We start from the raw sequence: 15,532 nt of genomic DNA, 5'->3' as shown, positions 1-15,532 counted from the left end.
GGACTACTGGTCATTTGTGGGGAATGAGCGTGACCTTGAAGTGGATGGATGCGCCTGGCGGAGATGTGTCCTTTTCTAGATCAGAATCGCCAGCAGCCAAAGCTAATTAGCTGCTCCTGCCTTAACTCTGCCCTATTACACGTACACATGCTCTTAGGCAATAAACAACCCCTAAAATAGACTTCAGACTTCTGCGTGTCTGCCTCCAAGCTGGGTGTTCAGTGTTATATGTGCAAGTAATTTCACTGAGTGGAGGCAAAAGGTCTCCAGCAGATGCCTCTGCTTTGCTATAGGAGAAATGCAGAAGAAAGATGGCAAGGGGTTTTTAGCGGGGAAAGAGGTAGCCCCCTTCCCTGTGAGGGCCAACATCCCCTGATGGGAGCAGTTATCATTAAAACGTGACTGAGTTTTGCTGACCTTAGAAACTGAGTAGTGGTGTCAGCTGTGATCCTCTGCTTTCTAGGTTAGGGCCTAGATTTTGTTGATGTTTCTAGAGGGACCGACCTTGCCAATGGGACTCACTGTAGAATAATACACCAGATACACCAACGGAACACCAGGGCAGTTGCCATCTACCCTGTCATGATGCGAATAGTTGCATTCCTTAGCAACTCTGTAAAAGATCACCTTGTAACATATTTGTTCTAATGACAGAAAAAAAGGGGGGGATGAGGAACTAGAAAGTTTTTGATTCATAGGGAAGTTCTGGAGAAAAGCCCATAATAATTATTTTTCAAGTCATAAACCTTTAGCTATCAAACCTAAATGTCACTGATCAACTTGATTGCTTGGTTTCATTTAATATACACTAAAGAGAAATAGCTTTTTCTTTCCAGTCCCCCAAAGCCTCGGCATTAGTAATCATAAGGTTTCTCACTTACCTTCATCCTTGGTAGCCCGTTGTAGTTGCGCAGAGTGGTTCAAATAAAGTAGCTGCCTTACAGATGGTTACGGCTTTTCTCCCCATGAGAACTGCTGTTCCCCAGTTTTGATGGTGTTAAAACCAGCAGTGATAGATATGATGTAAATCAGTCTCCCTAATTATCTAATTATGTCCAGTTCACATTATGGAAACTAGTGTGTGGGCTGGTAGAGGTGCATTGACCAGCAATAAAGAATAGACAGCCAGGCAGCCAGCCTCTGCCCCTTTGCCCTGAAGCACCACCTGGGTGGGAGCCATTCTTTGGTGAGAGAGGTCCCCTCCCTGATGGAGTGGGATGATTGAATGATCAGAACGCCATCCCCCACACTGCATTCTGCAGAGGGCCTATTCCCTGGATAGTGACTTTCAGGGAGAGGCTTCTATGGGGGAAAAATTGGGAAATAATCTGGGTTCAGTTGTTCTGTTACTTCAGGGAACTACTGAGATCCTGGAATCTGCCAATATGCATTCATTTATCCAGTTAGTGTTTGAATGCCTTCTGTGTGCCAGGCACTGTTCTAGGTACTTGGGGGTCAAGGCGAAATGAGATATCTAAGGTGCCTGCTCTGGCATTCTACTGGAGGAGGCAGGCAAATGAAAGGGAAAGAGACATATCAGATAGTGGTGCTACAATCAGATGATGAGATTCAGAGGGATTGGGTTAATAACTTAGGTTGGATTGGTAGGAAGGTTTCTTTGAGGACATGACACCAAAGTGGAACTATGAATGACAAGGAGCTAGCCAGGCAGGTGTGGAATAGATGAGGCAGAGGGAGCAGCTGGTGCAAAGGTCGTGTGGTGGGAGTAAGCTTGGCAGGTTGGAGGAGCAGAAAGAAGGCTAATGTGGCTGGAGTTCAGTGGGTAAAGGGAAGTGGGAGGTGCAAGCAAAGAGGGCTGCCACCACTTACGTGGGAGACAGTGTGAGTGGTGTCCTCTGAAGCTGTGTAGTCCTGTAGCCCTGAAGCCAGGTCACAGAGAGACAATTAAACTGGGTAAAGTTCATATTTCATCCTAAAGCTAACAGGAAGCCATTGGAGAGTCTTGAGCAGGAGAAAGACTTGATTTGATTTACAGTTTTTTTTAAAAAAAAAAAAGTCACCTTTGCTCCTCTCTGGAGAATAAGACTATGGAGGAGCAAGAACAGAAGGGAGGACCCAGCTCAGAGGCTTCTGTGGTCCTCTTGATGACAGTGGCTTGGATCAAGGTGGTAGAGCAGATACAGAGATGGACCAGTTCTGGGCCATTTTGGAGGATGAGCCAACAGGACTACAGGCAGATTGACTCTCTGGAATGAGGGAGAGGAATCACAGGTAAAGGTTAGATTTCTGGCTTAAGCAGCTAGGAAAATGGTGATATTTATTAAGATAAGGAAGCTGGGGGAAGGAACATGTGTGCACAGAAGAGGGCATAGGAAGCATTCTCAAACTCAGCCACAGAACTCTTCTTGTTTTATAGAGCATCTCATTGCATAGGGTTTCCAGGAACATGTGTTGAGAAAACTCTGGGCTTGTGTCACTGGGCTGTGCCAGCCTGAGATATCCATTTCCATGGGAAGCATTTGTCTTCTGAAAAGAACCAGATGTTCCATTCGGGACACCCATCTCCCAGTAAGAAAAAACATCCTACCATTAGTAAATGCCTTACCTAAAGATGAGCCAAGTTCATTTAAGCCAGATTTTTAGATCCATTTATTCCAGAGTAGTTTCTGCCATCGTGGTGCCCCACTCTGTAATGTGGAGACAAATTTTGGAGTTACTGTATGTCCTCATTCATCCTTTATTTGGCTCAGATTGGGTTCCTTCTGCAAATGACTGGTTTTATCCATTATATACTAATACTTTCTAATTTTATTTCCAGAGAATATCTTGTTCTCAAGGTCTAGAAATACGATACCCCATGCTGATGCTCTAGCTGTAAATTTAAGAATAGTAAAATAGCTTCACTGGCTTAGTTCTATTGTATTTCTCTTCTCAAATTCTGACAAAGTCCCGAGGGTAATGGTTCAGACCCTTGATCATCAATGTCAAATGTTGACACAACACCCAGATACCAGGTTTGGGTTGCCCCTCCCTTAGAACTCTGCCAGATATGAACACACCTCAGTATCGTACCTCTTGGGATAGCAAATATTAAAACTTGGCAACTTTTCCATAATGTGTGTTAATGAAGCAGTTGGGGAAGCTGAGCAAGGAAATTGGAGGCATTGGCATGAAGGAATCAGAGCAGCTTCTCTTAAATTCAGCTCTTCTCAGTACCTTATGTGATGGCTGAGAACTTGACCCACACTCCACCTCATGAAATTCTTCCCCATCTATGTCTACCTTACATATTATCAGTATTTAGCTTTTTAGGAAAAATCCAGAAAATTGCTTTAAAAAAAAAAATTCATTCTCTGTTGTCTCTTTCTCCACTTCCTAACATTGCATTCCTCATCTCAGATCCTTTTATGAACATGGTATAGTATATATGGATGCAAGAAAGATAAATATTTCTATCTTTCACAAGGTAGTAAATAAATTTAACTTTTTTATGAAGTCCAACCATGATTCTTCATATTTATAAATTTATGGCTCAAAGCCCAGAATTTAGCAAGTTCAGAAGACTTTAAGACATTCCCAAGACCAGCAAACCTTGCAAACATCTCCACCCTTTTTTGGGGGGCAACTTTATGGGATATTCAGGATATTAATGGAAAAAGCACCCTGGTAGAACAAGCATGTGAAATCAAAGCTTCTAAATATGTTGGAAAGGCAAAAGTGTACTCGTCAGAGACCCCCAGCTTCAGCATCTTATTATGGAAGAAGGGCCTTATAGTGACTGATAGCAGAGAAGACATTTGGAATTAAAAGAAAAAGAAAGTCACACAAGTTCTTAGATAATCTTGATAGCAATTTCTTCACAGTGGAGATTTATCAAATCAGAGAAGTCAGACCTAGAAAGAAAGCTGCATGTTGTGGGAAAAGTGGGCGGGGGGAACCCTGGAGCCGGTCCCATTGTCACAGGACTCTGATTATTTGCTTGTGTGTCTAATGCATCTTCTCTCCCCTCACTCACCTCTTCCACTTTTTTCTTTCCTATCATGCAGTGCATCATCCAAGGATTCATCACAAAGCAAAATCATCCGCTTCACTCTCGGTCAGAAAAAGATCTCTAGGTTAGACTTTCTCCACACCCTGCAAAGCATGGTTTCAACCCAACTCCTCCTGCCCTTTGTTCTGGCTGCATTTCCTTTTGGTCCCTCTCCCTGTGTCATGTTTGCAGTTTGGGAAAACCCAACATGCTTTGGCTGATGACCCAATGTTGGAAAGTCGAGGGTGGCCGCGGGGTTGTTGAGGGTGGGGGGCATGCGTGTGTGTGTGTTTGTGTGTGTGACAGAGAGAGAGAGATTGAGTGTAAGTGAGGTTGAGTTGTGTGTGAGGTTTCTGCATTTCATTGATTTTTGTCTTTGATTGCTGGGGTGTCAAAGTCCATTCTGATTTGTAGAGAGATGAGTTTCTAGGTGGTTTTCCACAGTGGTTTTATCATGACTTTGGCTCCCTGCTCTGTCCTGGCCCGATCCCACCTCACCTGCATCTCATTTCTGTGTGTGATGTTTTTTGTTATTGTTGCTGTTGCTAAATTACTAATGTGAGATTAGTTTTTCTCTTGAGTTTTAAAGACCTGAAGCATGAATCCGATTATTCAGAGGGGACAAAGCAATAAGGCAGCTCTGTCTTATTTTTATTTCTGGATGCTCTTGTGTACCGTGGAGGGATCACCCCAGTTTCCTGAAAATAAAAATTAGGACTGCTCACTAATTAATTCTCTTGACTCAGAGTTTGGCATCTGCTGCATCCTCTGAGGACCCATTCCAGGGAATGGGAAATGGCAGTTACATCCTTGTATCTACTGTTGTTCTAAAGGTATCGACAGCTAACATTTATTAAATGCTTATCATGCACTAGTTTGAATACATTATCTTATTTAATCTTCACATCAGCCTTCTTGCGGTAAGTCATGTTATTATCCCCATTTTACAGATGAGCAAACTAAAACTTAAGTTCGGTAAGTTACTAAAGTCACACAGAAAGTGGAAAAACCCAAATTTGAGACCAGGTAATCAGAACCCTCACTTTAACCACTGTGTTAATCTCTCCCCTCAAGGAGGAGGACCTCCTTGAATTCTGGTCTTGATGTGGTTGTTGAGGCTGCTTTTTAAAATCTCAGGCTTCAACCATTTCTCCTGGCCTTTTGCCTCCCATTGCCTTGTGGCATCCTGTCAGATGAAATCTCCGCGTTACGGCTGGTATTTCTTTTTCGTCAAACTCTCACTTAAAGCTAAAGGAATGCCCACGCTGCATCCCTCTCTGTATTTGCGTCACAAATACGGAACCCACTCTCTTAGGCTCTAAGTGGGTACCTTTTCTAATCAGAGTTAACTTTTTAAAAAAGCTTATGCAGGGGGAGGCCCGACTCAGGATCTTCCTGGCTGGGGGGAGACGCCACAGGGCGGTTGCTTCTCTGTAGAACAAGTCAGCATGTTACCCAGACTTGGTTCTGCATCTCATAGCCACATGTCTTAGCCAGCTCTGGTTGCTGTAACACATCACCATAGAGCAAGTGACTTAACAGAAATTCACTTCTTGCAGTTCTGGAGACTGGGAAATCCAAGGTCAGGGTGCCAGCGCGGTCGGGTTCTGATGAGAGGCCTCTTGCCGATTTACAGATGGCCGTGTCCCTGCGGTGTCCTCACAGGGTGGAGAGCAGGGAGAAAGCGGGCTCTCCTGCCTCTCTTCTGAGGCACTCATCCCATCATGAGGGCTCCACTTTTGTGACCTAATTACCTCCCAGTGACCCCATCTCCAGATACCGTCACGTTGGGGTGACAACATATGAATTTGCAGAGCGGGAGACACAGAGAGCCCATAGCAGCGTGCTGGAGAGTGACTGCTTTCCCTGACAGCACAGGCCCAAGTCAGACAGACCCCCACTGCACTGGTAAACTGGGTCCCCCCCCCTTTTTTTTTTGAGCATCACGCAATGTCCATACATAGGAAAGGAAGTGGGGGTGGGGACCTTGGCAGAAACCTGCAGTCTGGTGTTTGTTCCCACGATGCCAAGTTCTGGGAGAGAGAGAGAAAACAGGAGCTGGCTGGGGAAGTATCTAATTGGAAGCACATGCCCATCCGGTGAATGATCTGTTATCAGTCCCAGATGATGGAGGAGGAGGTGGGGGGGGGGGTGGGAATGGGAAGAGAGGAAGAACTGAAGGATGAGGGTGTGTCTGCCCTGCCCTGGGGGCATGCTGGGCATGGGGCTTCCGAGGTGACCGAAACCAAGGTCTGGCTTTCCGTCAGGGTCTTATCCCTCACCTAGGGTTTCTTTTGGACACATAGTTTCTGATGAGCCCAATAAAGGGATGTTCTTCATTTTATTATTTGCCTAACACTCATCCTTGCCTTACCTTCACCCCACTTCCCCGCCCTTAGCCTTGAGCACAATCTTGATAAGCATTTTAGCTGATCAGGCACCACCAAAAGTAGCAGTAAAGTTTGGTTGCCAAAAGAAACAGCCCTACCCCTCTGGCTGAGTAGGACACCTCTCCCAGAGCGCCAGAAATAGGTCTCTTGTTCAGGTGCAAACATTGATTGAACATCTGCTGGAGCCAAACACCTTGACAGGCAGCAGGAATGTTGAACCGGGTGGGAAGCCTCACCCTTGAGTCTCACCACAGGGAAGGGGCTTATGGAGGGAACTGGTGCAGGGTTGAAGGATTTCTATGAATTTCTGCCTTTGACCACGATATTGCCTCTGGGCATCCCTGGTGAGCCTCAGGTATTTAGGCTTATTCTGCCTGTGGGAAGTAGTGAAGCGTAATGATTAAGAGTGCAGCTTTGCAGTCAAACCTAGCAAACCTGGTTTTCACCACGTACTATGTTATCCAGGCCAATTATCTAATTTCCATGAGCCTGTGTTTCCTTATTGGTAAAATGGGGTAATCCTGCCTTATCACAGCACTATGTGGATTAAATAAAGTCACTTCCAGTCCTTGACTACCTGGCATGTAATCAGTGCACCATAAATAGCTGATACAGTGATGTTGGTGGTTTGGGTTGATCTGGGCCAACTCTAGCAAGTCCCACAGAGTTGATCTCAGCAGGACCATCTCGCAGAGAGGAGTCATTGCCACTCGTAGTTTGGTCCTCTCCACCCAGCTGCTGAAAAGCAGATGCCACAGAGATGAGAGATTTAGCATTTAATCATCTTGTCTCCAAAAGCAGCTCTGATTATGACCTCTAACCCGCCGAGGTCCTGAGCATGTGCACACAAGCTGCCTTCCTTCCTGGGAGGGCCATCTTCTCCCGGCCTTTGAAGTGGTTTTAGGGAGAAGAACCGCTTTCTCCCCATCAGCACGTACAGCACATGGCGCCAGGATGCAGGCGCAGGTTACGTGCCAGGAGTGACAGCCTTCCTGCCCCTGCCTGCTCCACTGCACACATGCTGGAGAAGTTGACCATGGTTCCCAGGGCTGCAGGATTTTTCTGCCTCCTCTTAATTACACCTCTTCCCTTAAACTTCATTTCTTTAAAAAAGCAACGTGTGTGTGTGTATCATAGAACCCACCCGTGTCCTCTGTCATTTTGTAACTGTTGTCTGAATATGGAATGATTGTGGGCAGCAGAGTTCCTCCTGCAAAGGAGCCGTCGGAACCTACTGGGCTACTGGCACTCTGAATGTAGCAGGGTGTAAATGATTGGAGGTTGACTTGCCGCATTCCTCTCTGGCTACTTTTTCTCAGTGAGGCAGGCACCAGGGGCAGCATCTGTTGTGGTACCTGCAGCTGTTCCACAGGAGCAGGACCCAGCTCTGCAGCAGAGAAGAATTCTAATATACAGACAGCAGCTGGCTTCCAGGCTGGGGCTTGACAGAAGTTCTCCCGATGCACAAGGGTGTTAACAATAATGAACTTCAAGATGTTAGCCAAGGGCCTGTGTCACTATAAACTGGAAGATCCTCTGCCTCCCTGATGAATGCCTCATTGCTGGAGGACAAGACCAAGTCCCAGATTCATAGAGTGACTTTTGAAGCTGGCCCCTCCTGCTTTTCCAGCCTCATTTCCTTCCACGCTGTCCCCCAGGCCCCAGTACATGCTACCTCTTTCTTTCCTCTGTGCTTTTTTTTTTTTTTTTTTTTTGCAAACTTCCCTCCACATGACCCCTCTGCCACCCTGCCTTCTTGCCCCTGGCTGACACTCATTCTGTTATCTAGAAAAGGAAAATAAGAATTACCTTGGTTCTTTGTCACCTGAAAAAAAGATTTTTGACAAGAGACAGGAAAAAGCGTGATAAGCAAATTTTATTAGTGGAGTAAACTAAATAGTGAAAGATAGTACACTCCTGAGAACTGGGAGCGGGCCAGTCCAAGAGAGGAAAACTGGCGCCGCTCTCTCTTTCCTCCTGTTTTTATATCCTGGTTTCGTGGTTGATTGATTAACTGATTAACTGATTGATTCCCTGTGCTCTGGTTAATTGACAGCTCAGGTTCCTTGTGTTCTGGATTGTTCCTTTCCCCTTCCTCTCCCCCGCCCAGTACTCATTTCTATCTAAACTACCTAACAATTCCACATGCCACATTGTGCTCTGGGGTGGCTTTTATTTGGAACCTTCCCTGAACATCTCACCAACCTCCCAATGTCATCATTTTCCTTCTTTGAATTACTTCTGACCTTTCATATATTTTATCAGCACATGTGTAATTAAGATGCCAGCTAGGATCAATCTGCCCCTGAAGATCTAGATAAGGTTGAGCTAGAACCCTGTGGTCGTCTGTTGGGGCTGCCATCTTAAACACCACAGATTGGGTGACTTACAGGCAACAGAAATTTATTGTTCCCAGTTCTGGAGGCTGGAAGTCCAAGACTGAGGTGCTAGCATGATCAGATTCTGGTGAAGGCCCTCTTGCAGGTTGCATACTGCTGACTTCTTACTGCGTCCTCACATGGTGGAAGAGGCGAGCTAGCCCTCTGGATCCTCATTTATAAGGGCATTAATCTCATTCATGAGGGCTCTGCTTCATGACCTCATCACCTCCTAAAGGTCCCACATCCTAATACCACCACGTTGGGCCTTACGATTTCAACATACGAACTGGGGTAAGGAGGGTCTCAAAAACACAAACATAGCACATCAGTCCTTCAATTTGTGAGGTCCAGTCCCCTTCCCAGGATTGCTCAGGTATCTTAGGATCTCATGGTCACCTTTGGCTTTGAAATCCTGGATTTACAATTCATTTGGTTAATTCAGATTGTGGATGGACTCATCCATCTCAAGGAGTGTTTTGGTTCCCTCATGGGTGGGTCCAAATTAAGCTTTTTTCCTTACACCCACCACACATTCATTCATGGTCTTTGTGAGGCTGACTCTGCTGAAAACTGCAAAGGGATGGAGGGTTCTTGCTTGGGAGGAAGCAAGTGTCCAACCCCATTCACAAAAGAACCCAAGTTTTAAAGCATAGTGTTGATGTAGATTCCTTCTGACACTTGGAAGAAGTTGTCCATCCAGTTTTCCCATTCAGTCCAGTTAAGGGCGCTGTCCTTACTAGGGTGTAGTGGTGATGAGGTAGAGGGTGACATGAGTTGGCATGAGCTTTATGGTGGGTTTTGATAGCTAGGTATTTGCCAACCGTGTCAGCTGTCCTCAGGGCCCTCAAGACCGCTTCTTCCATTTCTTGGGAAACTTGGTACCACCTGTAACCATTTGAAGGATGAGTCACTCCCATCAAAGGAGCACCTCTAGGTCCTGACTTGAGGAAGAGGATCCAGTGGTGACCACCCTGGGAAACCAGTGCTGTGTCAGTTAATCTAAGACTGAGGATGTGTCCCTCTGGGGAGTGGGGCCCACAGATGGCTTGGAGGTACCCCCAGGGGCAGGTCTTCTTCACAGCTACTTGGATGAAGCAGTTTCTCTTCTCGAATGTTCCTTTGGGAGATGATGAATCGTGTCTGCCAAAGCCTGTCTTGCCTCTTTGGAAATGTTGATGTCTGACTCTTGTGTGTTGACTTTTGTCCAGCTCTCTTCTGCTTCTTGAACCTAAATCCATCCATTTCCTTCCTTATTTGTCTGATTCTTTGTGCTATCATAGCATGTTTTCTTTATGACAATGTCCAATTTCTTTATGAATCTATGCTCAGCAGAGAGGATGGGAAGGGAAACCAGCATGCATCGAGTACTTACAACAGGCTGGACATTAAGTGCCATTTCAAGGTTATACCCACTGGGTGTACTTATTATTATTCTGAAGTTACAGATCTGGAACATGAATCTCAGATTATCAGACTGGTCGAATACATGGAGAAAAATCCATATTCTATCCATTGTACCACAATGCATCACAGAGGACCAGGTTGCCTACATCATTCAAGGTTGTGCCCATTCCATCCAGCACTTTAATTTCTTGCCCCTATAAAGGCCCTGTGCTGCCCTAAAAAAAATTCTGTGGTCCAGTCCCAGGTCAGGGCAGGGGGGGCCTCTATAGCAACTCTGAAAGGAATGCATCTTCTCCCTCCTCGTTGCCTTTGGCTTCCCTGTTCTTTGCCAATTCCCCACTGATGCAGACTGCTGTGACCTGTGTTACCCTGCACCACTTAAAACTGTTGCTATGACATCATCTTGGAACAAGTCCATAATCCTTTCCCAGGCCTATCTGTGGGCATAAAGACTCCTGCAGAGTCCAGCCTGAAGGAGCCCCACGTTTGCACCTGCAACAGCTCTGCCACTGGCTGAGTCCTCAAATAACAGTGTCTATCTTGGAGGGCTTGCAGGATGCTGTTTGCATGGGAAGCAGAACCAAGAGGTACCAAAATCCCACTGCTGGGTAGAGCTCCTTGATGTGTTGAGCTGGCTGCCTCTGGTCCCCAAACACAGGCACTGGCGCTGCTGATTTTGCATCCTACCCTGTGCCTGTCTTCATAGGGCGACCATCTTTTCCAAACAAGATGGTTAACGTGCAAATCCTCCAAGTGAGGTGGGAGGTGAGGCCTTCCCTCTGCCACTTGTTGGGGGAAGAACTCACCCCCTTCCTTCTCTGCTAGCTCCCAGTTAAGGAATTGGGCCAGCTTCTTCTTAACTGTATAAATTTTACAGTCCTCTCACACCAGCTCGTGTTCCCTGTTTACTCTACAACCATCTTTCTTGCTCAGCCAACAAGAAAAAGTTTAAAGTGTTCGCCTGCTTATATCTGCTTCCAGACTGCAGACTTCTTTGGTACTTACAGATTTGTGTGGAAAGAGAAGGCTGAAAGCTTTATGAGTTGAAAATTCAGACTTATCACTAGATCTGATGCTAGTCAGCTGAGGTTCCAGTGGCTTTAAAACACAGCTAAGTGGGTTTTAGCTGAAAGATATAACTAAATATTTCGTCATTTATTCATCTTTCAACTTTAATGATTGGAAACAGTCCTCTTAGTAGTCCCTGATCCAAAATTCTGATTTGGGGAGTCTTACCCTTAAGTCTTTCGGGAATAGGCCATAATTCTTCAGACACATTACCAGAAATTAGTCTGCTGACTTTATTTCCCAAACCACCCCAAAATGAAGTGTTTTATTTAAAGAGAAAGTGTGTGTTTGTCTTTAGACTAACAGATTCCTGCTCATTTTACAGAAAAAATGCATGATTTTATCCATCTCCTGTGCAGAGAACCTGGGCTTCAGACTTAGAGCAGTGTCTACAGAGACAGGCTGTCAGGTGTCGAAGGAAAATGAATGTCTGAACAAGTGTTTCCATCCAGGCCATAAGTTTTCATTGCAGATGGCTTGGGTTCTGAGGTAGCAGCTCCCTTTCTGATCATGATAAATTAGGTCTTTTTCTTGATGCTTACATCCCTAGATTATGGTGAAGACCATTTTTAGTACCTACCAGAAGAGATGCCCACACACAGTAAACAGTTTAGAGTCTTGACAAGCCTTTACGTTCCACCCTTGATAGAATTAGAGACGACATGGTTTGGCCCTCTTGAAAAGTAAAATTACTCATCCAAGAGAAGAAGGAAGATGAGCTTTGTGTTTTTTAGTCAGCAAACACATTCATATGCTTTTCCTTCAAAATTCCTCTCTCTGCTCAAAGGAAAATTGCTCGTGCTTTGCTCTTGGACTTTACTGGGGTCATTGCTAGCCTAGATGTTTGTGGCGGTTGCATTAAATCCTCGGGCTGGTAGACCTCCACAGACCCGAAGTCCTGCATGGCTGCGGTTCCTTCTTCTGAGACAACTGCTGTTCTGAGACTGAAGCCGTTACTCTGTTGCTTTTGCATTTTAGACTTCCAGGTCCTACCGCAAGGGTATCCGCTGCGGGCAGCGAGGCCAAAACACGCGGAGGGTCAGCCGCTGCTAACAACCGGCGGAGCCAGAGCTTTAACAACTATGACAAGTCCAAACCGGTCACCTCCCCTCCCCCACCACCACCGCCAAGCAGCCACGAGAAAGGTAAGCCACCTTCTTGGGATTCCTTTCTGGCCTCTTTTATAGCAGATCCAGTTTCTCTGGGTGAATGTGGGGTTGTAAATAGAGTGATGGGCATGGGTCACACGGACCTGCTTGGCTGGTGGGAACTTTGTTAGCAGAGGTATTAATGAAGTGGGGGAAATACTGTCGTCTTCACAGTTGCCAGCTGAAATAGCAGTGTTTGTCTGTGTGGGGCCCTGAAGACACACAGAAGCAATATAGCATTTGGAATTTGAAAGTAAACTTTCATAGAACGTGCTCTATGCAGTGGGTGGTTTTCTAGAAATGCAAGCTGCTTGGGGTGTGAATTTTGTGAGCTGATAAGGTTTTCTACCCATCAGAAGTGATGTGAGGGGAGATAGGAACACAGGGGTTTTCACCCTTTGAAATAGTCAGATATGTGAGTTGGCTAAATGAATATCTTGGCTACACATGAGAAGTAGGCAGCATTCCTCTTGGTGTTCTGATAATGTAACTTTTACCAAAAAAGGATATGATTTTTAACTATGCGTAGTGCTAAGCTTTTAGGTTGGGGAAGAAGGTAAGTAGCCCTGTGGGGACTCTGGCACAGAAAGGAGGAGAACAAACCTTTGCTTGCAGCAGTCTCTGTCCATGATTCTTGGGAGACAGAGAAACTGAGACAGCCTAGAGGACTCTTCAGTAATAGGCAGAGCTCTCCTTTATTCCTCCCAGGCAAAGTGGTCTCGACTTCTCAGGGGGACATGCCCAGGTCTCTGGGAAGCATTTCGTGCCTGGTAGTATGGAAGCTTCCTAGGGCTTGTCCTGGATGTACCCCCCTCCTCCCCTGGGACCAAGGAGAGCTGCCTCCTGCTCCCCAAAGTGCTCCGGGAGACTGGGCGGCCCTCTCACCATGAATAAGATCAGAACCTCCTTCACCCACCTCTCCAGCTCAGGATAACTTGGTCCAATGGAACTGAGCTTCCCGCAGCCCCCACCCCATCCCCACCTAGTATACTGCAGGAAATAGGAAGGACATTTGTGTCGGGCTGACATACACGTAGCAGAAGGTTTCCCAGGCGAAGCGTTGGCAACTCTGCAACTAGCACCAAAGCTATAACCAGAATGTCTCAACCAGTCAAGACTCTGATCTAGCCTTTGGCTTCTGCCTCAAACAAATTCTTTTTCTCCTTCTCTCTCTTTTCTCCCCTCCCTTCCCATCTCCTCCATTCCTTTCCTTTTCATCACCGTACCCAAGTGTGTTCTTTTTAAATGTGTGTTTAAATTACCAAAGTAGTAAATGCTCGTGAAGTGGTATAAGTTTATATCAAATGAAAGTTCTCTCCACGCTCCCTGAAGGATACTAATATAAACCATCCTATGCATATCCTTCCAGAACTTTCACGGTATGTTTATGTATATAAATAATATATATGGAAGAGCTATTTGTTGAGTACCTACTATGTGCCTCATTGAATTCCCCCAGACAAACTGCGTTGCTATCTACATTTTACAAGGGATGAAGCGAGGTGAAGTCCTTGCCGAGGTCACACCAGAGGCAGTGAGAGGTGGAGGTGGGGCTCAGCCTAGTCACTTTGGGTCCAGAGCCACAGTTAATGCTGTGCTTCTCCTGGAAGTGGAACAGCCATGCTCACAGCTGAGCTAGTTAGAGAGGTGCAGGTGAAGGAGAGAGGGGAGTGAAGAGGGTGTAGCGGAAGCCTGTGCAGGGCCCTCTGTTGGGCAGCCGGTCCCTTTCCCATCGTCCTTTAGAGAGATGCTGTCATTAAAAAAGTCTGAAGGATGGCTGTGAGGCCAGTGTCCAAAAGATTGAGAAAATGAAGACAAGGTTCCTCATTGCTGCAACAGATGTGGTTCGAGGAAGCGGGGTTGCTGGCTGGACCTGTGTCTCAGAACCAAACACAGGTGCAGGGTCACCCATGCAGCCCCACCAGGGGTTCCCCTTCAGGGCTCGAGCAGCCACCAGTCTGCCTCCGTCCTGGGCAGCGGTTGTCACGGGTGCCCCAAGCAGACAGGGAGCCCCCAAGGCCTCTTAGAGGACAGGGGCTGTGAATTCTGAGAGAGGCATTGCTCAAGGGACAGGCTTCAGTGTCAGAAGAGAGGGAGCTTGTACTTAATCGCTGAGCACGTTGTACTTGCCAGGACTCAGACGCTCGCTATGCTTCCTGAGCTTCACACACTCCGGGAGGTAAGTATGAACCCGGTTTTACGGATAAAGAAAATGAGGCTAAATAAGATTTAGTACTTGGCCCTCCCTGGTCAGTGAGTGCAGGTGTGACTCCCAGATTTGAGCTCTGGCCCCGCCTGTCCCGGGGGTGTCTCTGGGGGAGCAGGTGAGGGAGTACGTGGGGAAATGCTGTGTGAGCTGTGACTTGCGGAGTCCTCTAAGGATTCGCAGTGATACAGATAACTGACAGTGGTTCCAGGTGCAGGAGCGGTGAGCCTGTCCGCCTCTCCTACTCCAGGGAGCTGAGGTAAAGCCAGGCTGGCACAGGCCCGGGTGTTTTTTTTTTTTTTTTTTTTTTTTTTTACTAATTCTTTCCCACCATCCTGAGGTAAAGGGGCCGTGCGATTGTACCTTCAGAGACGTCCGTATTTCCCCCTCCTTTCTTCATGGTCCCTGTGTTCTCCCTTGAGTCTGACCTTGATTGCAGACTGTGAGGTAGCCAGCTTACATGCAAAATATATTTTGTGGTGAGGGAGCAGAAATAACTCAACCACCTGGCTGTGTATAAGACACTATGTGTACTTGGGGGCATAAACTGTCATCCTTCATCTGGAAAAATCTCGGAGAGAGAACTCTCGTGAGCAGATGAATTGCAGTTCGGTGTGGCTGGTGCCGTGGTTGAGGCGCAGACTGCTTTCGGATGAGGTCAAGTCCATGATACAATCTCATTACCTGTCCTTCCTTGAAGCTTTCTTGTGAGTCAGTCAGGCCCTGATTATATTGTATTCTGACATTTCATTCTCAGGTAAACCAATTCGTGGGCTTTTTTATGTGACCCAGGAATTTCACTGCTAGGAATTGATCTAGTTACATCAGTAGGTTCAATGAGAATTCCTTACTCTGTCAATAAATGACAAAAAGTATTTTAGCACTTCGTCCCAAGTTTTAAAAAGGATTAAAAGGAAATTGAAACAGGCAACTTTTTAAAAACC

General features: G+C 46.2%; 1 protein-coding gene across 12 annotated transcripts in view; it reads left to right on the top strand.

Annotated features, from left to right (window-relative positions):
- Positions 1-15,532, top strand: part of NAV2 (neuron navigator 2) — a 690,492-nt gene that overhangs the window by 479,775 nt on the left and 195,185 nt on the right. For 11 of the 12 annotated variants that reach the window (XM_074372244.1, XM_074372243.1, XM_074372242.1 and 8 more), the window contains 2 exons: positions 4,008-4,076; positions 12,213-12,379. In XM_074372244.1, the coding sequence (XP_074228345.1) occupies positions 4,008-4,076; positions 12,213-12,379 (236 nt within the window). The remainder of the gene's footprint in view (positions 1-4,007; positions 4,077-12,212; positions 12,380-15,532) is intronic. The other variant, XM_074372241.1, reaches the window with a different exon arrangement.

The sequence above is a fragment of the Camelus bactrianus genome, chromosome 10 (genome assembly GCF_048773025.1).
Source record: "Camelus bactrianus isolate YW-2024 breed Bactrian camel chromosome 10, ASM4877302v1, whole genome shotgun sequence".
Lineage (NCBI taxonomy): Eukaryota > Metazoa > Chordata > Mammalia > Artiodactyla > Camelidae > Camelus > Camelus bactrianus.
This window is presented reverse-complemented; position numbering and strand designations above follow the sequence as displayed.